Source organism: Sparus aurata, chromosome 15, assembly GCF_900880675.1.
Source record: "Sparus aurata chromosome 15, fSpaAur1.1, whole genome shotgun sequence".
NCBI lineage: Eukaryota > Metazoa > Chordata > Actinopteri > Spariformes > Sparidae > Sparus > Sparus aurata.
The window spans coordinates 9,714,296-9,740,631 of NC_044201.1; the positions used below are offsets into that span (position 1 = coordinate 9,714,296).

The window sequence follows — 26,336 nt, forward strand, 5'->3', positions numbered from 1 at the left end:
ATGTGCACAAAGTACGACACTTGTTCCGCAGCAGGATGGTGCTGACCAGATCGCAGCTCTCACAATGATGTATGTGTTAAGTCAACGACTGCACTTTGTGGCAAGCTGCACAAAAGCCTGCTCATTAGTATGCGACAGGCACAGAGAAAAAGATGGGAGGCAGCGATGCCGAAAGGAAGGCCTGGAGGAAGAGGCAGTGTAATATTAGACTAGAGGGAGAGGGAAAATTGATGAAATCGACTTGATCTATCCATTTTTCTTGCCACGAAGTTAGCCTATTCATTTGCTGAAGTGCCTGTTTGTACCACATCTTGGTGTTTTTGTGTTGCCTTGGGGTAGGACCTGTTTTGAACTGCTTGTTTTTGCAGACGTTAACTTCAGGTTAATTAATTTCCTCTAACTGATACCATTTTTCACTTTATAGGTTTGGTTTCCTCTGGGATCTTTTCCAAAAGCGGAAGAGATTCATTAGACAACACTTTATAAACTGCTCTCAAAAGTTTGGTTACAAATGTACACCGTGTTGTTTTTTTCACGACCGGTATTTTCAATACAAATGAAAGTTGGCCCCTGCTCCTCCTCTGTTACCTTGTACAAAGTTTTTTTTTTTTTTTTTTTTTCGCTAAGGGATTCATGAGGGACTGTTTTGCCCTTGTGGATTTTTGCTCTTTTCTTCCTTTTTAGAAAGTCCATAAAGTACAAGACAACATTCAACTAGATAGCGTGATCATTCTTTTGAGTTCCACAGGGACTCCTACAATTAAAACAATCTATCTTATCTTCTGTGATGAGGTGCAACCATTCTAACAACTTGAGCCAAATAAAAAGGGATAATGCCAATCCATCGTTATCTTACATAAATGACTTGAAAAGGAAAGAACTAGAGAATTTCGCTGAATATGGAGGCATTCGCTTTCACTGAGAAATGCACAGTAGAAGCAGGTGGACACATAGCTGATGGTCACCCATTATGTATTCCATAGTTGTATGTGATGGCTGATCAGTAATGAGACCTTGCAGTACAGAAATACCAAAGATGTGTTTGAGGGAAGTTAGAAACTGTGTCGCCATATCACTTTTTTCGCACCTGTGAGCACAGACGTGCTAAAGCAGGTGAAAAATGGATGCTTATCAAAGGTGTTTATCTGTTAAAAAAAAAAAAAAAGTGCTATCAGACTTCTCTGACCAAAAATCTAGTTTTGGTCAGGCACTAATCATTTTCACAGCAGACTTTTTGACTTGTCATAGTACTGCACACATATATCCAAGCCAAAAAGGGCCACATTCATTTTATTAATTACCAGTACACCTGTGCTTCTCCTTTTTTTGTAATAACATGACAACACATGTAACTAATACATCCCCCCCAAAAAAGTTTGATTCATTTCCAGTGAGGTTTAACTCTTTTACTGGCTGTGACATTAGGTTTTGCGGTAACCTTGTCGCAGCTTGAAGGTCTTTTGCGGTTCTAATTTGTCTCAATTGCCTTTTAGTTTAAAATTCTCCTTGTGCATTGTATGTAAATGACCTTTTAAAAAGTGGTCCTTTCTTCTGTGCAACACCAAACTTCTTTACTCGTGTGCACTTTCAGTGTTTTATAGTCCCTCACCTTTCATTGTTTATTGGCTCTGAAAAGCCCTGTAGTGGAGATTATAAAGGGAACTATTTTAATGGTATTACATACAAGAGGAATTGGAGCTACAGGCATATCAGTCACTATGGACTGAGCCTAAGAAGCCGTGCCAAGTTTACACACATGCACGCACACACCCATACGTAATCCCTTTGATTGTGTCCTATTTCTCTGTCTCCATCGCCGCAGGTTTTTGTGAATGTGTCCTAGAGTGTGGGGGGATGTTACAGTGATGTAGCCCCACGAGCCAAGATGTGCACTAGAAGAGCTGTGGCTCTGCTCTTTTAATGCAGCTATTGTGCTGCTGTGTAGACTCAGATTTTCCGAATTTTTGGAGGTCAGCTGTGTTAGCATATATCCAGGATTATCTGAAGTGTAGGTTGAAGTGTAGGAACGCAGTAGGTGATTAGAAGAAACACTGAAAATATCATATTTATAGGCGTTTCATTCCATAAAGAGTAAAATTGGGGCAACATTTGATTGCTGAGAGGAATCTGAATACTGCCAGATCTGTGTTGAAGAAAAGGGCCAGTGTATAATCTGTTGGGTTTATGAAGTGATATCTTTAATCACATCATTCATAAGAAAAAAGAAGTCAAACCACCTCAGTCTCACTTAGAAGAAGTGAAAGTTTAATATCATCATTCCCAAAGTCTTTGTATCACTTTTTTCAGACCACATAGGACTTTTTTTTTTTATTTCCTAATTATTTCACATAATACATATTAAACACACTTCAGTGCCAGTGGAGTTCCAAGATTCGTTTTAATAGAGTAGGGGGGTCTTAAATCAGGAAGTGGCTTCTTGAATTCTTAGAAGATCTACATAATTAATATTTGATTTATTGTACTCAAAGAAGATTTTTATGGATTTTTAAATTGCCACTGCAGCTTGTCACATTAGCAAGTTCAAGGGTTTTATTGCAACATTAATGTGTTATGATGGCTGCAGTCATTGTGATTGTGTTCTGCCACTGTTGAAGCACTCTGTGGATTTTACCGTTTGATTTTTAGAGGCAGGGTACCTGTAATTCATTTTTTATGGTTGCACATAAACATTGTACACATAAAACGGGTTCACTGTGAAGACTGTGTAGATTGACCCCCATCAAAAACTATTAAGAGTTTTTAGGTTTGGATAAACCTGGACAGAAGATTGTGTGGTGGCTTGCAGAAGTCTGGCACTTTAAAGTTTATTACGGTTCACTCGTGTCCTTGACTTTGATGTTCTGCTTTTTGGGAGATCATATAAAGATTTCCCCAAGATATCAAATCAGTGACCCACATAGTTTGATTGAAATCAAACCCTCCTGCAACGTGGTCATACATACATATTACAAGATTAGGCAAGGTCCAGTTCTGTCCGACTGTGAATGCAGCCTCTTTCGTCACTAATAACTGAGAGCTGTGCTGGATATGGAGAAAAGAAATTACAGAGAAAGTGCATCCAAATCCAAATGTTAATAGGTGGGATCTTTGTTTATTCAGCTCATACAAAACAGATCTTATACAGGCAATGATTATTTTTGTCATCAGCCAATCTCATTGTCTTAATCTATAAAATGGCAGAAAATGTTGATACCCATAACAATATTGTAAAACCACATTTTTCTTCTTATTCCTGCCATTGAATGTTTGCGCTTCACCATGACTTATACAATAAAGTAGGATATAGTAAGTGGTTAAACTTTCTGGAGGATTTTGACAACATAAATTACTTTTTTTGTGAGAAAACCGTATGGAACAGATTAGAAGTCAAATGACAGTATTTTATATAGATCTTAAAACATGCCTGGAGGGGATCTTAAAAGCAGCATTTTGTAGAAATTGGCATTTAGTGCAATTTGGCGCCTCCCAAAGTTTTTGAGTGCAACACCACTGTCGTGAACACAAATGTCAGCTGATCTGTAACAGTTTGTCAGATGTAATGTAGGTGCCAACTACAGACAAAACTCATTACATCATAACGATGCTATGCGTTTAAAACTTGTATCTTGAAGTAAAGATGTACATAACGCTGTGATCCTACCCTCTCACTGAAGTTACATAGCCACTCTGCCTCCCTATCACTTGTTTCTGCACTGAGACAGAGACAACATTCACTCTGTTACAACGTACTGTACCATCAACATGATTTTGAAGCTGATATCTTAAGGTCAAAAAGTTACAGAATGTTCCTTTTAATAAAAGGTACTTCCTCTGCAGAAAAGGAAAACACATTTAAGCAAGAGGTGGTAATTAACTTTATCAGTAAGCCATAAATATCGAAGTGCTACATTTTCAGTTGAGAAAGGTAGGTGGTTTATTTAGATATACTCTTCATATTGTATCAAAATGCTCCTCAGGAGAAGCGATGAGAGAAAGATGGCCATATCACAGAATCCATAATTCAGCTATCTCGAGTGTGGCGACACCTCTACAGCAGGTTCTCTCTAATAGCTCTATATTTCATTGAGGAAAACACCCTGTCAAAACTGACATGATGTATGACAATGTCTCTTTTCACCCCAACCTTGTCCCTCTTACACTCTCATCCTCACTAATGCCTTCTCTTCCTCCCTGCCCTCTTCTCTCTCCCTCTCTGTAGTTTGACAAAGCATATGCCTACGGCATCCGCCACATGTTTGGCAAAGAAGGCAAGCGAGCAGACTACACCCCCTACAGTTGCATGAAGGTGATTTTATCAAACGCACCCAGCCAAGGCGACCATCACGGTGAGTCAACGGCTGTTGGAAGAAGCCATTAACCATGTGATAAGCCACTCGGCTGTCATTATCGGGCTTTTAACTCGAAGCGCTTGGATGGAAATAGCGATACAACTGACTGTGGGCGTTATCAAAATCTTTTTCACATGCCGAGTTGCAGTACGCCATCTTAATTGTTTATTTATATAACCATTTATTTTAATTCATTTTCATTTTATGTTTGTAGGATGTCCATTTCGACACAGTGACCCAGAGCTGCTGAAGCAAAAACTTCAGTTCTACAAGGTGTCTCCCAGTGGAATCAGTCAGGTGGGTGCCGTCAGGTCTCTCAAATGGTTAGACAGCCATCCAACCACCATTATGTGCTTTTAACATCGGCTGCATTACATTATGTAGGTATGCACAATTGACAGTGGAAAATTGTATTTTATTGGCCACCATAGAAAAGAACATTATTTCAGATAAATTCATCTGTCAATACAAAGCCATAATGGCTTTTTTGACCTGACAAGTGCATCATCTACACACTTCAGCAGTAGTGGTATGTAGGGCTGGGTGATATATCGATATAAAATTTATATCGATATATTTTTGAAATGTGATATGGAATTAGACCATATCGCATACATCGATATAGTTCAAATTTGCGCTGTGATCCTTGCTCCGGGCAAACCGCTGACCTGGAGCTCTCTGCACTGCTCCCCCCGCCCCTCCTCCTTCATGCACAGAGAGGGCAGGGGCTGGAACAGACACTCCGGCACTCTTCAACAAACTATTGTTGCCCCGCACTTCGGCCTTGATGCCCCATGAAAAAAAATCATCGTACGGCCACCGGACAGCCTAGCGGGCTTGCCTTTAATTACAGCCACCTAAGTGCACAGTAGTCACTCACAGTAACTTCAGTGAGTCCGCGGTTCGCGCAGGTGAAGTCTCATCATCACGATGATCTCACGTGAAAGCCTCTCAAACAGCAGCAGCGTCTCAAAACAGAAGAACGAAACTTACAGCACAGCGAGCGAGCGCAGCGTAACGATGATACGTAACTGACTTATGTGGTAGGATTTAGTCCAGTAAAGTTGGAAATATATTCACAGATTCCAACTTCCCAGATCAATAACTCATAAGTGAAACCTTGTTAAAACACAACTGACGGCTCTTTCCTACCGTAGTGAGGTAGACAACGAGCTACAACCGTATGTTAATCAAAACGAGCGTCTGGACATAAACTCTGGTCTGTATGGTCAGCCAGCTGTGAGACGAGGGCGCAGGGACCGTCTACAAAGTGCAATACTGAAAAGAGAAACTACAAAAAATATTCAATAACTTCACTATTATTCAGAGTGTAGTGTCACCAAAATCACTCCACACATCAGTGGACTCCTGCTGGTTATTCTACAATTTTTTTTTTTTTTTGAAAAAATGTGCTTTGCCATAATTTTGGGGAATTTCTATTAGGGAGAAATATTCAGTAACACTAATATTCAGTGTGGTGTCACAAAACTCACCTCTCCCTAACTCTACTTAACCAAAACTGTTTTGTAATTTAACATTAACTTGATATTAGTATTTAAAAAATGTTTTAATACATAATCCATGTCTTATTATAAATTAGGATGTTATATCAGTCTGAAAGGTAAATCAACACATTTTACTCAGTGGCCTTTGTGCCCTGTCATGTGGCCTTGGTGCCCCTGAAAAAAAAAAAAAAAAAAGTGAAGGCCAAATGGACTAAAATGACAAAATTCCCACCCACATGTCATATTTGGCTTTGATTTTGACTGAACATTTGCTCTCACTTTGCATAAAAATATCGGAATATATATCGTATATCGATATTCAGCCTAAATATATCGGGATATGACTATTAGTCCATATTGCCCAGCCCTAGTGGTATGTACCTTTTTTACAGTAGCTTTATAATCCACCAATACACACTATAAAGAAAAATAACTGCAGTACATGTTGTTGCATTAATGATGTCAAACTGCTGCACCTGGAACCATAATGTTATTGGAATTGGCCATGAGAGGCAGGTAATTTTCGAATAAATCTCTATTGTGTGTCTCCAATAACATTGCTCCCCTGATCTCATGAAACTCAGCAGATATAAATTGATTGAGTCTACGGGTTTAAAAGAATCTGATAAACCATTTCAGAAACTGGCAAATGGTGTGACTAAGCAGGCCGTGAGTTACAGGATAAAAAATACAAACGTTCAAATCAGTGGCAGGAAAGACTTGGCACGAGCCACTGCAGGGCAGATGGAAGACACCAACATGTGACTGACTTCTTAAGAAGAATAAACGTGTTAACAGAGAGACACTTTGCTGCTCACATTGGTTTGACAGACTGAATACAGCCTGATGAGACTAATGATCTACTGAGGCTGTACTTGCATCTGTCCTTCTGAGCCAATGGAGGCACCAATTGAAGAGTTAGCTGATCACCAAAGTCATTATTTGAGGGGAAATTCAATGCAGTAGTTTTTGTGATATTTCTCTCAAAAACACAAACGTCAACATCATGCCTGTGTTTCACAGGATAAGTGATGCAAAGTCAGGATCACCCAAGTGATTAGGATTCATCCTTCCAAAATGTAATGGAAATCAATGTGTAGACACAAAATAATCATAATAATAATCATCATGTTTTTCCCTACTTGTTTTCTTTTTGTCTTCTTTTGCAAGATATTTGTATTGAAAGCAACGTTGGCCGGTGTAACAATGAGCATTCGTATATGGATTTTAGACTTTGAAAGGGAAAAAAGACCCCAAAGAAAACAACAAAGAAACCAACGCCACCCAAACTGTACACATACGAGAGACAAATGATTTGAGTGTATTTGCAGAATGACGTCCGAGATCATCCCTCTATAGTGGGTTATATGTGAACCACTTGAAAAATAAAGATAGGTGAGGCTGCAATATTACTTTCAAGTGACTGGCAGATGTTTGACACGTCGTTTCTCTAATCCCCACAGAACCTCCCAGGGTGAAGCTCATAAATGGGAGGTGTGATATTCGCCCCATTTACATGAGAGAAGATAGAAATAAAACTCACAGCAGAGCTTGTGTTTACTTTTTATTATTATTTTTTGTGAGCATTTTGCAAATATTCCTGCTACACCATTAAACAAAATCATAAAAACTGCAATATCTGGCAGAGACTAAGAACAGCTCATGACTGATCTAATAGCAGCCCCGGCATTGAGCGTGCTCGTGGCAGTATCACGCTGGAGGCAGCCTTCAGGAATATGGGGAATAATGAAGGAGCCAAATACAGGCACATTCAACAGCACAGTCTCTCTCTTAGCGACTGCTGAAGACCTTGAATTTATTTTTCAGCAGGTCAGTCACCCTGAGTATACACTCGTGCTAACACTGCAGTGGTTTCAGTACAGGAATGTGAGAGGTGTTATGTGACCAAAACCAAAGCTCGGGCTTTAAAGTATCTGATCATGTCCTCACTTTCAACTTTAAAGAGTTTCTGAGAGAAAAGTAAGTAGGAGATGTACCAGAAGATTTGAAGGTGTAATCGTAGCCAACCGTTGTTCTACAAAGAGTTGACGGAGGGCATGAATATCTAAATTAGCCCTCATAAATAAGCCTAAGATCTGTTTTTATTACATTTTCAAACATTTCTTGAAGGATACTGTTGTTATTATGATTAATGAAAAATGTTTGGAAGTAGTCGACCGAAGGCCCACTGGAACAATTTTGAAAACAAGGCTCCAACTGCACAAAATGTTGAGAATATCCTCCGTACATGTGTGTCGGTGTATGTCCTGGTGTTCTCTTTCTTCATACTCATTTTCTTGTTTGCAGATCCTGGAGCTGGTTAAAGGAATGCACTATCAGCTGGCGTGCCAGAAATACTTTGAGCTGACGCACAATGTAAGTGCAGATTTAATTTGAAGCTGAGAGTAACTGGGGCTGGCTACCTGTGTCAGAGGCAGCAGCTTTGGTATTGCGTCTCATGCATGAAGGCTCAGGAGAGAGCCAGAACCGTCACACCTCCATCATTAGCTGGCTGTCATAACCACTTAACTTTTATGAGTTTATTATAGCATTCAGATCTATGTTATCCCCTGTGGATACTTATTTAATTTAATCTGTTTCAGTTTGGATGCTTGAGTCATCATCCCTTTCAGTCACACTCAAGGTCTACACTTTTTAAACTCAGAACATTTGTTTGTGACATTCGCTGCACGCCATCCAGTTGAGTCTGGCACACAGTTCAGATGTTTGATCAGGTTAATTCAAACTCAACGTTTTGACTTGGCGTCAGTTTTTCAGAAGCATTAAAACAATATCAAAAACCAAACCACTTGGAACAAAACAGAATGAGCGAATGTGATCATTTTGAAAATCGGATGCAGGTGCAGTTACAACTCTGATCAACAGTCTGTCAGATACACTATCAAGGGTCACCAAATAATGAGCCAAACACAAACCAACACAACGTTATGTTTTTTAGCGAGGTGGCTGAATCTGTAGTAATTACAGAAACTGGTTTTTGGACATGAGGTGATGTAACTGTAGTGTTATTTATCTATCTAGGTTGTTGTGGTGTGAGTTTTGTAGATATCCTCAATAGAGATGTCTGCCTTCTCTTGTCTATAATGGAACTAGATGACACTGGGTTCATCTCTTAGTAATGTCTCTTTCCAGAAGTCATGACCCATTACTTATATAATCTACAGACCTTGTCTTGAGGAGTTTCATGTAGGACATATTTTCTTTTCATACCACTGCGCAGAGCGAAGCTTGCAATCACTCCTGGACTAAAGGCTAACTCACCAAGCTGGCTAAGCTATCTTATGTTACAACTCAGCCGAGGAAAACACCATTAATGTTTATGTCCCGCGCTGTACAGATGATACAGCTGTCAGGTGCAGTTTGGTTGAAAGGAAATAGTTCCAATATAAAACTGCTCACAACAAGATCTGTGGAAATATACATTACTGTTGAGTTGTTCAGACACCTTCAGTACCAGCACCTCTGAATTACTAGATTGTGTCTCATTTGTTTGGTTCTTAGCCAAACATAAATGTAAAAAAGACAGATTTGACACCAAGTTGTGCTTTTAAAGGAAGGTGAGCTAGCTTACAAGACTATCCCACTCCTGCCTCCAGCTTAACGTGCAGAAAAAATAATGTCAGTCTGCTCATCAAGGTTTTGGCCTAGCAACTAATAGCTTTTACTGAAATGTCAAACTTTTCCTTCCATTACTTTAACCCTCCTCTGGGGAATATTTAGTTTTATCCCTCAGCTACTTGTTCTCACTGGTTATTAACTTTAATGTAATTAATCTGCTGGAAAGATGCTGGGCTGCATGTGTTCGTTTACAGTCATTACACACAATCAAATAAGGAAGAAAAAACAAGTTTTCTCCAGTCATGTGTAAAATGAATTGTCTTCACGACACAACGTATTCACATTGAATTCACATTCTTGTGAAGCAGCCAGCTGATAAAAACGAAGATCTAACAGAAAGATGTGTGTCAGTGCAGGTGTGAAATCTCAGCAGCAGGAGATGCAGTTGGTATTGTTCAGCCACCTGCAGATACATTATGATATGTTTCCAGGAAGCATAGGAACCATAAAGTGTTTCAGGCTTTTTTTAAAAGATGTTTTTCTTCACTGGAGGGGCTCAACAGGTAGAAATAGCAGAGTGAAGTGTCCTCTTAGAGATCTTAATTTGGCACTTGGAAGACAATGATGCTGTGTACAAATCCATCACAGCAAGTTAAAGCATTTGCTTCTTTGATATGAAACGCTTTCCGAGCATCAATCACAATTACCTAACTGTTTATAGATGATGGAAAAAGGTCACACGGAGAGCTCAAACTTCGTCTGTTAATTGATTCACAGGTTTTTACTCATCCTGATTGATTTTGGCATTTTATTTCCTGAAAGGGCATTTCATCCGTTTACTGATGGAACAGTTAGCTCGCAACTTAGCTTGCTAATTAGGCCATAAAAAACCTGCTGTCATTGTTGTTAATAAGTGAATTGTTTGAATTGGCAACCGTCCCAGATGAGTTTCAATCAGGTCGCTGCTAACCTCACGTCCTTCCTCTCCTGCGTCTTCTCTTTGTTTTTGAGCAGATCGAGGACGCAAATTTCTCACTCAATCACCCCAACCAGTACTTTATTGAGAGCCAGAGGGTTTTGGGCGGAGGCAAGGACATAAAGCGGGAGATGGACGCTCCGCAGAGGCCGCAGGAAATCACTGCCGCCAAAGGAAACAACGCGCCTCGAGAGGCTGCCACAAACGACCCCCAGGGTTTGGCCGACATGACGGAGGATCTGGACTCATTCTTTCAAGACGCTTGAAAGAAAGAAAGAGCTTTTTTCTTTTATACGTGTAGAAATAAATGTTTGTCTTTTCTATGAGAACTTGGGGATGGGGGTGTGGTTTAAGGCTGCAGCTGCCAATTATTTTCAGTGCTGATGAATCTGACACATTTTTTTTCTCGGTTAATCGATTAGCTTGGTCTATAAAATAGTTGATATTTATAATTGATACTTAATCAATTAATTGTTGCAGCTATACGTGGACCATATTCTGATCTGAGTCATCTGTATCTGACATGTTAAGTATTAAAGTTGCATATCAGTAATTTCACAATAATGTGTTAGTGTTATTCTCAGTGGGATCACGCTGATTGGACTTAATTCAAAGCTAAACATCGGACCAAAGCAGATTTTTCAACATTAAAATAACTTGTTCACATGTCGGGGATGTGGCATCATTAATTTTTCTGTTTCACCCGTGTGTTTAAAAGAAGCCTTGCAGCTTGTTTTCTGTCTTTTTTTTTTTTTTCCCACCGTGGTCTGAACTCCGGCTGCTTATAGCCAGTCTCAGTGCACAGTGTTTTGGCAGGGACTTGGTTTTGGGGGTGATGACTAGAACATTTCCCAGCTGTCTCAGAAACAATGTCATTGTATTTGCTGGCAGGAGTGTGGATGAATGGTGGCAGGAGGATAGATGAAAATAAACAATTTCCACAGTTGTATTATGCCGCCTTGGAATATTGCCTCATAGTGCACAATACAATTTATCCAGAGCACACACGGTCAGGAGACATTTCCTCACGCTTCTCTGAATAATTTATAAAAAATGGTCGAGAAGTCAGGAACTTTGTGCACAACTGTGGCACAGGCTCTAATCTTGGTTCTTTGAGCTCTTATCTCCGCTCTTACTGTACGCTTCTTACAAGATTACTAACTTTAGATCCAATTAGATGCACCGTACAGGCAGCCCTGAATTATATGAATACAAATGTATTTCCCAGGAGACCAAAGGAAATATTGGATGATTGAATGAAAGCCTCCTTCTGTAATTTAATCATTGTTAATTTTGAATTAAATTTGATATGCCCTGAGGGTGTCGGATCTAAAAAAAAAAAACTAAAAACTTTGCTCTGCAGGCTTTTCTGTTTCAAGACTTTGACACTTTCAGACCACAGTTCGTCACTGTCTTCGCTTGTATCGTCGCAGCACAAACACACGGGCCTGCATCAGAGCTGCACATTGCCAGAATTAAATTAGGTCTTAAAATCCAGGCATGGTGCTTGACATAGAGAGGATTTATTCAGTATAATAAGGCGACTGGATAACAGTGTGCAGCCCGGCTGCTGTCAGCAAGAGACCCTTGATGTTTAATATTTGGTTGAGCATGACTCCGTTTGACAAAGCTGGCACTTTCTTAGACCGTGGGCAGGCAGTTGACTAGGACGGCGTTTATCTCCTCAGAATGGATTTACAATCATTAGTCATGAACTTGCCTGCCTTCGCCCTGTGTTTTGTTTTCCTCCAGTGCTCATTACATGGGCGAGAGGTGTTCTCGGGGACGGTGCATTATCCGAAAGGGCAGGAAATTGAATCCCGGGCCCGAACGCAGCGTTTGCCTCATGAGCCCCGTATGGAAGCCAACGTACAGGCTGAATCTGTATGCATGTCGCTTTTTCTCGCTGCTTTGCGCGCGTGTGGCAATCTAGAGCCTGTAAATGCCGCAAAACATCAAATCCTTGAGTTGATTTGCATTGCATCCACAGACGTGGAATCTCAGCTCAAATAATGCAGTGAACAATGAGGGCCACATTTCGGGTATAGGAGTGTTACAGAAAGTAAATTCAATTAAATGATCAACTGCGATGTAAAGCTACTGCAGATTATTTTTAATTGTTGATAAGTTCATCTTTTGATTAATTTCTCAATTAATCAAACCGTCATTTGGTCGATAAAATGTCAGAAAATGGTGAAAAATCTCCAGCTCAAGATGACGTTTTGTCCACAACCCAAAGATGTTCAGTATTCTGTCATAGGGGAGTAAAGAAACCAGAAAATATCCACATTTAAGAAGCTCGAATCAGTGATTTTAACGAACAAACCAATTTATGGATCGTCAAAATAATTGGCGTTTCATTTAACTGTTTTCACTGATTGATAATCGATTAATCGCTGCAAAAAGTTGCTGGATAAAGCTCAAAAATGATATCTGTCAGTAGTTTTGAATAGTCTGCACTGACTCCATAGTTCTATTCAGAGCATGATGTTTCTCTTTGTCCTCTTCCCAACGTAATGTCACTCAGGGGACCAAATGTGCGGCGGTTTGATTACTTATTTATCAGAGGCAGCTCAAGTTAATTTGGCTATTTGCGTGCGTTTTGTTTCCTATTTATCGTTAAGGAATAGATGACATCCCGGTAATGCGTACTCGCACCTCTCGCCTGCCGGCTTCACAAAATGAGCGCCGTTTATTTGATAACTGTCTCATTCCTCATTTCAGATCTCATAAAAGGTTGTGCCGTCGTGATGGAGTATTAGCTTTTCAGTGGGAGGAAGAACAGATTATTTTGGGTCTTTAGTGGATTCTTGTCAAATTAGCTGCAGCGCTGTCACAAACTTTATCCTCACTGCACTGGAGCTGCCGCTGTATTTTCTTTTTTCCCCCTTATTTCTTCCAATGTAATAAAAAGTTTGAGCAGATCTGAAGCAAAGCCTGATGGAGATTAAATTAGTAACTACATCTTGAGTTAAGCCAGAGTGGGGAGTACATTGCTCAAAGGCTTGGAATCGGTGGGAAGGAAACACGTAAAATTGTGTCCGTGGGAAAGTCTCACATCTTGTGCATGAGTTAAGAAACTGGGCAATTCGACAACGATTCTGTGATGAAGGGTCTGAGCTTGGATGGAACACCAATTGCTAACTGAAGTAAAAAAAAAAAGAAACACCAATTGCTAATGGAGACCATGAAATTCATCAGAAAAGCTAGTATGTGGATTCTGAGTTAAAGGTGCAATATGTAAGAATTGACCACCTGTTGAATTTATACTCCAAACCAATAGGGGGCAGCATATCATAGAGAAACCCGCTACTTGCTGCTAACCATAGCCACCATTAGGTAGTTAGTTCAGTTAGCCATGCAGCTACTGATCTGGATGAGGGGCTTAGAGCAGCAGTGCTAGCACTGAAGCTCTGGATCTTGATGGTCCAGAGCTAGCTGGTTAGCACGCTATGCTATCATCTGAACAGTTTAGTATATATATACATCCTAACAGTCATTTCTTCACATTCTGTTGATAGTTTTAGTTAATCTTTAAATATAGTAAGCTTTAAGTTTCATCACACAACAATAATCAGATGCTTTAAATGTGTTGGTGGAGACCATTGTCTTTGTTGTAAATGTTGAGGTGATAAAATGAACATACAGAGCTAAAATGTGAATGAGCAGTAGGCATTTGATCCTTAAAGCATTGATCATTTCATAAAGGTCCCATATTATGCTCATTTTCATGTTCATACTTAAAGTTTGTATGAACACATTATGTTTCATTCATTGAGAAGTTGCTGCTTCTCTGTTTTAGATCCACTCTCTTTGTGCCCCCCCCCCCCCCCCGGAAAAGCCGAGTCTGCTCTCATTCGTCAGCTCTCACAGGCCTGAGCAGGTCAGTGCTCATCTACTGCATCATTGGTGAAATCTGGATACAGTCTCAGATGAGCAGCCCAAAGCCAAAAAACATTTTACTTCCTGGGTGTAAAAATACCTGGCGCTAACTTCCCTTTAGCACTCTGCTAACTTGAATGGGAATAGAATAATTCATGGAGGGTTGCAAAAAAAATTTTAAAAAAATGGACCTGCTGGTTTACAGATGCTTCTTTAACAATGCAAGCTAATGAGGAAAGGTGGTTTTGGGCCAGTGTGCGTTATGTGATGTAATTACACGGTGCAGCAGATATGTCAGATTGGCTTCAAGGCCCTGCACCGTTTCTGGGGCCTTGTTCTGCATCAGCTCTGCACACTCTGCTGCCAACCACAGCATTGCAACCTTCCACAGGTCCCCAAGGCTCGTTTGAAGCACAGCACAGTTTCTGAATGCAGGCTGTGTTTTTGATTCTTTCACGGTATTTATACAGATGGGACCCAGACATGCTTTATGTTTAACAAAAAAAAAAGGACGTGGAAATCTCCCTCTCATAATATGGAACCTTTAAACATCCACCATGAATGAGGAGGCTAAAATGTTAACCAAAACACTGGTTTTGCTGTTATTGTTTTACTCAGGCGACGGTCCTCTGCTGCCATAAATATGTGAATTAAAAATCACAGCAAATAGGCTGACATTTCATCCCTTTTCTCTCCAGATTCACTCAAATGTCATCCGTGAGTATATACCATATATTCTGTGTCGACTCTACAACCCCAAGGTCCCTCTGGGACGTATTAAACGCACACAGCTTGGATTGTTTACTTGCAGGAAAAGAAAGCAGGGAAAATGTTTTATCCATGGAAAACATCACTTCTGTCTGTGTCTGTAAAGTTGTTTGAAAGGAATTACTCTCTCAACGAATGTGACTCAACAATTTCAGTTCCCCCCTGAGCACTGATAATTGTTCTATTCAGTCCGTCCGAGTCATTGTCGAGCCAAGGCGAGAGTGGTGCGACTTTAATGTGGCAGGTTGCGAGATTGATAATTGAAATGATATTAAAAGTATATTTTTCATTGCCAAGCATTGTGTGAACAAGATTAAAAAACCTTGATCTTCGTTTGAATATTTATTTTCCTTGTGAAAAATTAGGGCGTTTTATTGTCACATCTCAAATCCATTACGATGATCAATCCGCACGGCGATTGCTTTCGTGCGGATCTGACCTGGCGGCGTCCCTTTACTTCATTAATTATCAGGCTGGCATCGCAGTAATTGTTGTCTAATGTTATAACTTGCTGGCGTATACACAAAGAACCAAATTAAAAGTCTTGCCGCACCTTCACTCTACCTGCTTATGGCCTTGCCATCTTGAACCGGAGGCTGGATTTAATCCCGGCGTACACAGGAGGCTGAATTTCCTTCTATTTGAATTGCATGTTTTGGGGATACGGAAGAAAAAAGCCAATACAAACAGAAGGTAAACATGCAAACTCTCCATGTGGCTGAGAATTGTGTTTCAGCTCTCACTGGGAGCTGCCTTTGGCTTCGAAAATACGAGAGTGGATTTAGCAGGAAGTCGATATACAAATAGAAGTTATCAGTGGAAACTATCCGAGCCTGTGTCCTTCCTACGAGACAGCGAGGAGGCACCTGTTGGCGTCGCTCCATTGGTCTAAATCTGGAGATCCACGAGTTTCCATTACCTTCTCTTACTGTCTCTCGATGATGTTGTTCGGTATCGATCGTGACAGCATCCGCTACGCTTCCATCAGTGTTCTGTCCACTTCATGCGAAACCTGGCAGTTCTTGTTGCGATGCGGAGTGCGGCGACGTCGGCCTCTCAATGGCTAAAAACTGGGTCGTCAAACATTTATCATCGAGTCCGAACACAATCAGCCACGAGATATGACGACAACGCCGATGATTGTAAAATTAGGTGGCGAACGTCCTGCAGCTGTATGTAAACTTATCATTATTCCCCCCCCCGGCGTCGTCTCATTAACCTGACAGATGTGTGAGCCGCTTGCTCGTGTGATTAACTTTGCTCACAGACACTTCACTCTTTTCTAAGCCTCACCTGCAGCCATGCTGTCGCTTTCTGTTAGACTTGACGTTGGACAAAACCTGTGGGAAAAAAAGGAGGAGACTTAGCTGCTAAAAACATCGCTGCTCCTGCTCTGGTACACAGGTTTTATTCACTTGACGGCGCACGTGGCATTTTTCATTATTTTTTTTTTTCACCCTTACCCTTCCTCGCAGCGTCGCGCGTCAGACCGCTTACTACACGCCGACCGTCTTTTTGAACCCCCCACGCAGAGTTCGCCTCGCAGAAGGGGGAACTTCCATTTTCATCATTCCGCAATCATTTTCCCCATTTGTTACTTGAGCCTTGAAGCTAGGATTTAATGAGATCGCATCATTGTTTACCCACATTGTACTTGAAAATGGCCTCGCCATCTCATTTGGCTGCGTTTATCCATATCCGTGTTTACATTACTCTCCCTGCTTTATTGCATGTGTGGACACTGCGGCCGGATGATTGCCCGCCAGTGACTGCCGAATGGATCCCGGTGCCGAGTTCGAACGCATTTGAATACCAGAAACCGTTTTGTGTGCATTCTGACTGCATTAATGAGACGATTAGCAACATGTGCAATCACGGCTACGGAGGGCAAATTAAATATTTATCCAGGGTTCATGTGTGGTTGGTTATTATTATTATTATCATTATCCAGCACGCAGGCCCACAGACTGTTTTCACTCCATGGCTGTCTAACAGGCCACCAACGTTTTGTCACTCATACAGACGCACAAGGTACCCTTTAGTTTCCATATAAGAAGCGCAACAAAATTGGGTTGGCACATAAAGCCTGTAAACCCATTACTTTGTGCTTTTTGCTCAGACTAAGGGAGCTGTTTACCCCAGGCTGAGAAAAAGGTTTCACATTGGCACAATCCTGGCACATTCCAAAGTGAGCAGGATTCGCCCTGGGTTTGTGGGGTCATCCAATCATCACGGTAAACAGAGCGATCACACAACAGGAATGTATACATTAGCTGCACGTCCCAACAGACGGGGCTAGTAGAAGTACAGTGCGAATCATATAGCCCGAGGTTTAGGTTAACCCTGGGTTAACAATCTGTGTGTGAAAAAGGAGCCTGGGGCTACTGATAGCTCCGGGCTCAATATATGCAGTGTGAAAAGCCCTCTTGTCATTTTTATATTTGTTAAAGATAAAACATTTTGCATTCAATTCTCTAAAAATGACCAGAAATTTGTTGTACACTTTGTCGAGATGTGTACTTCCAAATGTTTCCAACATGTTTGAACTCTGAAAAAAAATCTAGATAACGGTGCGTTTCATTTGGTAGCCTGTCGCTGTAACTTCCGGGATAGAGTCAGAGGGCGAGGAAGGAAGACATTATCAGTTATCGGTATCATTTGTCAGAGTACTTCCTTACGTTGCCTTACGTTAGCCGTGAGCTGGCAAGCAACGACGCGATGAGAACGCGTGAACGGCTCTGCTTGCATTCAGGTCAATGACGAAACTCAGCACTCACCAGAGACTCCGGTTCTCTCACTCCTCTCCTTTCCTCTCTATAACGTTACATTCATGAATTAAAGTGCATTTCCCTTTCGGCTCCGGTTGGCCGTCACCATTACAGCACATTAAGGCCTGATAATATGCGGCCACTTTGCGGCTCCCCGCTGCTGTCAGACTGACAAACTGCAGGGAAGATAAATCCACTTCATAAAACAGTGGTATCGATCTTCTCGTCTAACTCTCAGCAAGAAAGCAAGTGTGTTTCTCAAAATGTTCAGCTGCGCCTTTAAGTAGAAATCTGGGGTATCTATGAGGAGCCGGTGCCGTATATTCAGACGTGTCTCTTGTGTGTGCAGCATATTGGCAGCTCGGTATTAATGGCCGCCCCTGACGATGATTCCTTGTTGAATGGCTGCTGACGCTTTACTGAGAGAGAAAAAAAAAAGAAAGTCTCCTCACTTCCTCTCACGACCAGTTAAGTGGATTCTGTCACACATATTAAAAACAAATCTGCAGCCGAGTGTGACACATCAAAGGGGAAGTGGGAAGCAAACCCCTTGTTAATGGTGGGAAGTGTGGAAGCAGTGACTGTGGGGTGTTGGGGTGGGGGGGATGGGACATAATGGCCCTGACAATCAACCAGCTGAGTGCCCGTCCTCTTTTTTCCCTACAGGGGGTGTCAGTGGAGACCGAGCGCCGGAGCTCGCTGATGCCTCACGAGCTGACACGGAGTTAGGTCTGTGTCAGCGCCGAACAGACGGGAGATAAGAAATTTTTTTTCGAGAGAGATGGGAGTGCGCGGAACCAGAGTTAAGAGCAATTCCCTGGATTTCCTCTCTGACGTTGACAGATTGATGAGCCGGAGCTCCCGGCAGTCCACCAGATTGCCCTCTTGAGATTGACTGATATAAAATAAGTTTTCTTTTTTTTTTGTCCTTATATTCAGTGTTGATACCCTCCAAAAAGGGGTACATCTCGCTAAGTTCCAGCCACTTTCAAAAGCGTGCGAAAAACGCATCCCGTCCTACACCATGCGCTCCAATTTAAAGCCGACAGGGAGGTGAATGATGTCCCCGGTATCTTCTTTTGGTTAGAGCTCATAAGTTAGGAGCCACAGCCCGGTGTAGCTGCTTTTTCTTTCATGCCGTCTCCTCTGCCTAATACAATAACAAAGAGACGTAGTGATGGACCTCGTAGGCATGACTGTGAGACACGACATTACAAAGGAAATGTCATAAAACAAAATATCAATTTTTTTTTTTTTTATTAAATGCATTAGTTTCCGGGCTCGTTTGCTTTCATACCATAAACACATCGTATCCTTTGGGTCCTTCAAGTTGACATAGAACGATTCGCTCCATTGAATCGCACGTCGTTGAACATTTATTAAAAAATAAATCATTTTTGGGAGATGATCCGTTTGAGAGGGAGAGCGGGCGGGAAACAGGGAGCTCACCTCTCTCTCTCGCTGCTGCATTGGTTAATCTCTTTCTCGTGGTTCATAGCTCCAGCGCCCCTCGGGGAGCTGGAATTTTTTTTTTTTCACTACTGACATGCATTTTTCATCTTCACAGGGTCTCCAGCAGCACTCACTGTAGAGGATTGCAGTTTTCCCAAGCCCCCATAATTGTCTGTAGTCTGATGTCTTAACTGCGGTAGGCAGGACACGTGTACAGATTTCCGCCAGCGACTTCCCAGCAGGCTGCAGAGAAAGACTTCTTTGCTCTCAGAATTAGATCAGTGTGACCCCTTAGCATAATGTCAACACCTCACAGGGCTTGAATGGTATACACACTGACTGATGACTTCATATATATATACATATATATATATATATATTGCAGTCCTGTTTCAGATTGTCCTCAAGCAGCAGGACCTTTTTTGGCCTTGGCCCTTTCTGCCGGAAATGTCGAATCAAAAATCGGACAACAAGAGACTTACAGAACTGGCATTTTGAAATAATCTATTAAGTGACTCGCCTTGAAACACATTTTCTTTTGGCATCATATAACATTTGCCTCCCATTCACGCAACATATTTGGAAAGTACCTGGAGCGAAGGACTAACAAAGGAGTTAATTAGAAAATGTCCGAGCGGCCCGGTGCGCAGTTCTTGCATAGTTGCCGGCCTTTATTAGATTCTGGAAAAGTGACATGGACGGCTCTCAATTGAGACAATGCACTAATACAGCCCCACGGGGTTGCCACACTGATAAGGTGAGGTCAATGTAAGCTGGTAATTGACTTCAGCAGCCTGCTGCAGCAACGCCTCGGGCATTTCATCAAAGGAACAACGCAGCTGTAGAGGAGGTAATGTGGCTGTGAACTGATTGTTGCTGAAATGATCAAAATTACGGTTAGCCTTATATATGGAGCCCCGAAACTGACAACATGAGATAGGTTTGATATATAACTGAAGACGTACATAATTCAAATTGGTAATTGGACAACTGAAATGGAGTGTAAAAAGAAATGTAAATGTTTCTCGTATTGCTCATCAGTTGACAAAATAGATTGATTTCACTCTTCTGTTTGTCATCACAAGCTTTATTTTTCAATTCTTTAATTTTTTCATCTTATATTCTTGGTCTTGGCACAGATTTGATATACTGTATCCAGCTATATCACTGCAGAACTGGATAAGGTCCTCTATCATAGCTAACGCATTTAAGCTGGCAAGCAAACGCTAACACAGTTAGCCAACTACTTAGAAGTAGGGGTGTCGCAATACTCGGTAAGCTTTGAACCTTTTTTTCTTTTTTACAAATGACAGCATAAGTTATGTCTGGATTCTGGCACCGACCCACATGTGCGACGCATGCTTCAATAAGTAAATATGAGCATCAACTTATCATGTACTCGCACATTGAATGTGGAAGCTGACACTTCTGATAATAACTGAAGCAATCGGCGATGATCCCGCTGTACTCTCCTGCTCTGCACGCTGCACAGTCGCATTAGTCATTTATGTTCACCTATAGCATGTGAGCGCCGAGTTCCCATTAGTTTGTCGACTGTCACTTGTTGTGAAAAGCCCTGACTGTCCTTTGCAGTGCTGTGACTAATTTCCCTTGTTGTCTCTGTAAAAACTTCCCCCACAGACGGCGCAGACTCTTGTCATGAGCTCTTCATTAAAGCGAACAGGGACAAAAAGACTCAAACACGACCTTGACTGACAATCATCTGCTGAATCAATAGTTCGCTGTTTCCGCGTAGGCGAGATGGATCCCCTTGCCCTGTGAGCAATGCTCGCTGTAGGTACTTTTGTCATCCAGATTGGATGCAACAACTGTGTATTATTTCCTCGCTGTGAAAAAGAAATACAATCTGGGCAAAAAAAACAAAAAAGGGCTTCATCGGGGACGTCCGTGACTCTGAATCCTGACAGCTACATCATGGCCTCGACTGTTGTAGGCATTTATCCGACATGGCATCTTGCACTGTAGCTCCTGGGAGTGTGTAGAGCGGCGTAAGAGCTGGAAAACAGACCTAGAGAAACCTACGTCGCCAATCGTCCATGTTGTTTCCACTGTAATAATTTGGTTGAGACTGTGAAACAGTATGAAAGCAAATCAGTTGGTTGTATACTGAGGCCCTGATAGGGCACACAACACAACTCTTCGCCGGGTCAGGGCTGAAAATAAGCCCTGACCCGGCGAAGAGTTGTGTAAGTAAAGTAAAGACAATTTAAAAAACAACACACGTCGGATTGTCCCCCATTATTTCACTGTCACACTTAAAGGATTTCAGAGAGCGTCTGAGTTCCGTCATTAGAAATGTATAAAGCTTTCCTCTATCGTCGTCAAAACCGGAGATGTTCAAAACGAGTCAGCCGCATAAAACTTCACAAACCCAAAGTGATTTTTTTTGTGTTGCTCTTTAACAAAGTACTTCAAATAGACCGACAGTTATGACTCAGACGTGGTTCAAATAAAGCAACGGCTGTTTGAGCACACTTGACTTTTTTTAATGTTGAGAAATAAGGATTCAAATAAAGAGAATTATGCATATTCACAACGAACCGATGGGTTTTGTTTGAATACGTTTTTGAACACTATGGACAAAAATCACCTCAAAAACCTGTTCAGACTTGCTGTTACATATACAGACAGTATATTACCTGACCCTGTTTAGATTTAGTGGAAAACATATATAATGAGTGGATTGTCTCGCATTATCTGGGAGGACATTGAGGCATTATGAACACTTGATCCTGTTTACATCAGCCTGTTGTGGTTTGCGGTGGATGGAATCTCGGCCGCAAAGAGAAAATGTTATGTTTATTCATAAACAGCTATTTGTAATCTGAATATGGAGATGTATTTAACAGCTTGTATCTGCATTATGTATGAAAACACTCTCGTTGGAAGGGACTCAGACACCGCTGTTTGTTTGAGGCCATTATTCGGAGACAATTGGTTCAGTTTTTTTGTCAAACGGGTTCACACCTTGAGCTCAAACTGTTGAAAAAAAAATCAACATAATGGATGTCGATTTATGTCACGGGGATAAATGCTGGCGAAAAATCTTGTGCGTAAACACTGTTACTGTGGTGACTTCATCAGCGGGAAAAAAAGAAACATAGTTAGCCCAATTCGGTTGCCGCCTGGTTCATCCACACGACGCAACACAACATGTCAAAACTCATCACCTCTCCAAAAATAGCCCTAATGAGCACGGAGAGGAGGGGGGCCTTTCGTGCAAAAAAAGGAAGCTCGGATCAGATGTAGTAGCCCGTCTACAGTTACACACAACTTCTTCAAAAATCGCAGCTCAAGCTACATCCTCACCTTCTGTCACCTGGCTTAGATCCCAGCCTGCCGACACAAGGGGGAGCGACATGAAAACCATCAAAACGCATCAAGGACTCTGACTCCGTGCACCATTTCATCACAAGTGCTCTACGCCAGTGAAGAGGCCCTTTCAGACTCGGGTGATTATAAGCCCCTCGTTTTCTATTCTGGCTCATCAAGCAGCTGTCTAAACAGAGCCGAGTTTGCTCAGGTATCCGTCCCTGGCTGGGGGGAAATGCTGCGTGTTAGAGTTATCACCATGCGCTGTTTTGCATCATCGAGCGTTTTCTGGGTGCTCGCCTAGATCCTGACCCACTTTGGTGCCGTTGTGTTTCCGATATTTAGATCAAGTGATATCGAGGAAGATAAACGCCGTGCCGGTCTGACAGGCTGCGTGGAGTGGATGTCACGGAGCAAACGGAATTAAACGAATGCCAGCATCAAGGGGTGCGTGTTTTGATGAAATCAGCCCAATTGAGCAGATTAATGAAATCCCTTTCCGCCCCAAAAGATCAGCAATGGATGATTCTCCGCATCAGATCTGATTCATTAGCCCCGCAAGCTGTTCAAGTTGAGCTGAGATGTGCCTGATTCGAGGGGTGATCGATTTATTGTTCTGTAAATCAAACATGAGTAAACAACTTCAAAAAAAGAAAACATGAACATTTATGTGCTCGAATCGCTCCTGTTAATCTCAAGCGTTAATCACCGCGTGCTATATGTAGAGCAGCAGACGGCGGCGTTCATTATGACTGCCACTCAGAAGATGACACGAGGTGTGAGCTGCGACTGGCTGCTGAAGTGTATTCCGGCGGCAGTGGCAGGTTGGGCTCGTAAAGTAGCTGTGACAGTTGGCCAGAGCACCAGCAGTGGGCTCGACTTGTTTAATGAACTAACATGTTCATGTTGGCAGCACTAAGTGAACCATTTATTAGTGAGTTGGGAACAGACACAGGGCGCACTATGGGTTGGTAATGACGGCAGCTGCCAGATGACAACACGGCTATAATAAGGTGCGGTTCCCATTTTCTTATATATTTCCAGTGTTAAGTGCTTTTACTTTAGGCTATGAACAGACGTGAGTTAATATATTAAAATATATTTCCAACATTGGAAGCTGGCTAAAGTGTCTTTTTCTACTGCAAATATTTAATATGGGATAGACTTTCACACTCTGGATGCTTTAGTACAAGTTCAACGTTTTATTGTCCACCAGGAATATGACTTGTTGTTGTCTTCGTAACACAACCTGCAACACACAGAAAAAGAAAGGAGAAACAAACACTTAAAGTCAAAAATAAGAAAGGCATTAAGGAAATGAAAACATTTTAAAGGAGACCCATTAATCATATTGTTTTCCTTTCCTACTGTCTTTCATAAATGTTCTTGTGCATGTAGAAGAGCTTACAAAGCCCTCTCCCACAGAAAACACTGCTCCTGCAATGCCTCATTAGTAGTGCCACCTTTAATTCTGTGACTTTGTGACATCACACTAAGTCACCACGTCATGCATTTGCATAATTTATGTCTAGCGGCTAATTTGGCGAGTAAGAATTGATTTAGCACAGCTGCTCTGATGTTGTTGTTGTTGTTGTTGTTGTTGTTGTTAGGGATGCAGACTCAGGCATGTGTAAGCTGACCAATCAGAGCCGACATGATATTTGAGAAGGGCCTTAAAGAGACAGGAGCTAAAACAGAGCATCTCAGATAGAGGGGGAACACAGTGCTGCAGCACTTTGAGCATTAAAGCATGTAAATCCTTTTTAGTAGTAACCCTAAATAATATCATGAACCCAAAAATGAGCATAATATGTCTCCTTTAAAGAAAATTTGAACATGAACATTTCGGGACATATACACACTTGTTTTCTTACCAAGAATTAGATGTTGATACCATTCTCATGTCTGTACAATGATTATGAAGCATAAAGAGTGGAAACAGATTGAAACTGCTAGCTTAGCTCTGATAAATTGCGAAAACAATCTGCTGCAATATGTAAGAATTGTAAAAAGTTATGTTGAAGAGGCATCCGCTGAAGTTAGCATGCATAACCAGCTAGCCCTGGCCTGGCCTGTCCTGGTTCAAAGCTCCAATGCTAGTTGTGTAAGCACTAACACTTCCCTGGTGCTCTGAGCTCACAGTCCAGACAACTCGCTCCTCTGCTACTTAACAGCTAATGGGAGCTACTGTTAGCGCTAACTCTGGAGGAATGCTTCCCCGCTGTTTTTTTTTTTTTTAATTATGAATTCCACAGTCGTACATACTGCACCTTTAATCCCGACATAAAAGAAGTGTAAGCAAAACAATATGTAGTTTTATGGACTATTTATAATTGTTAATTTACTGATTATTTTGGAATGCTTTACACTAAATGGACCGTCTCGTGCTTAAGGGACAGACATGACAGTGAGCTTAATCCTCTGATGAAACTCATCTTTCCCAAGCATATATCCAAAAATATCCAACTACTCCTGTCAGTCTATGTAACGATGTGACATGCATGTTGTTATCTATCTGAATTGATCCTGAGGATGTATGACAAATGACACTGTGTCCTTGGTGTGCTGTACTGTAGTTTGTATATGCAGCGAGCCTTTGAGCCCAGAGCCTGACATTTTGTCTTGGCGCGCATCAAATGCAGTACGGTTATTCCCCCCGATCCACTGGCTGTCTCTTTATGAATCCCTCAGTTATAATCTGTCAACACACATCTGACATTCAGGGTGACGATCTGTATGGAGATGCGGCTTTTAGCCAGAGACAATCAGCCTGTCCTTGGGATGGAGATGGAAGGAGACAGTCCCCCTCACTCTCACCTCAACCTTTTTTCAAATGAGCTTTTATTGTCTTGTTAAGAACAAATAGGTGCAATCATTGGAGAAAACAAGGCGCTAAGCATGAGAGCTGGCACCGAAGAGCTCGCAGCCATCTTTTATTTGTTCACACAGACGTTGACTGAATTAGCGAGTACAGCGTGTTGCATATCTGAGGATGACTCTGTCTCAGCCGGTCTGAACCCACAAGCAGATGGTGTCATTACATGCCTGCAGAACGTGTTGGTATCAACTCAAGTCTGCAACCTCCATATTCTGTCATACATATTCATAAATGTTTTTCTTCTTTTCTGTCTCATTACGAAGTCAGTGAACACACAAAGACATTACGATGTAGGACATGACTTAGGAACAATATAGTTATACGATTTGAGATGAAAACATACCGATGCATATTCATGTAACTTTCTTGCTGCCAGTTCAATGAGAACATTTGGGCCACTCTGATGTGTGTACAGTACATATTAAGCTACAGACAGGCTATTGGTTTCTTCCTGTTTCTCTGTGCTAAGCTAAGCTAACTAGATGCTGGTTGTTGATTTACATTTACTGTATAGATATAGGAGTGGTAAAGATCTCATCTAACTCTCAGCAAAGAAGCAAATGACATGTAGCGATGCAAAGATGCATCAATTTACCAATTTACCAATTTCACGATTAACCCCAGTTTAAAATGTCATGTTTTGTGACTGTAAACATGTTCTCACTCTCAAAAATGAGACAAAGTAATACATTATTTTTCGAAGAAGCAGTGATTTAAAGGGGCTCTCTCTCTCTCTCTCTCTCTAATATATATATTTATATATGTATATATATATACACACACATACATACACACATACATACATACATATATAGTGCCCTTTTAGTGACATTTTTAAAACAACAG

The 26,336-nt window shown here is 41.4% G+C and overlaps 2 protein-coding genes across 10 annotated transcripts in view; one reads left to right on the plus strand and one right to left on the minus strand.

Annotated features, from left to right (window-relative positions):
- Positions 1 to 11,359, plus strand: part of prim2 (DNA primase subunit 2) — a 34,439-nt gene extending 23,080 nt beyond the window's left edge. For all 4 annotated transcript variants that reach the window (XM_030441427.1, XM_030441430.1, XM_030441428.1 and 1 more), the window contains exons 11-14: positions 4,220 to 4,346; positions 4,564 to 4,646; positions 8,162 to 8,230; positions 10,448 to 11,359. In XM_030441427.1, the coding sequence (XP_030297287.1) occupies positions 4,220 to 4,346; positions 4,564 to 4,646; positions 8,162 to 8,230; positions 10,448 to 10,675 (507 nt within the window). In that variant the 3' untranslated portion in view covers positions 10,676 to 11,359. The remainder of the gene's footprint in view (positions 1 to 4,219; positions 4,347 to 4,563; positions 4,647 to 8,161; positions 8,231 to 10,447) is intronic.
- A 10,411-nt stretch (positions 11,360 to 21,770) lies between these two features.
- khdrbs2 (KH domain containing, RNA binding, signal transduction associated 2) overlaps positions 21,771 to 26,336 on the minus strand; it is an 86,269-nt gene continuing 81,703 nt past the window's right edge. For all 6 annotated transcript variants that reach the window (XM_030441459.1, XM_030441458.1, XM_030441457.1 and 3 more), the window contains exon 13: positions 21,771 to 23,861. The gene's annotated coding sequence lies outside the window, so the exon portion shown is untranslated. The remainder of the gene's footprint in view (positions 23,862 to 26,336) is intronic.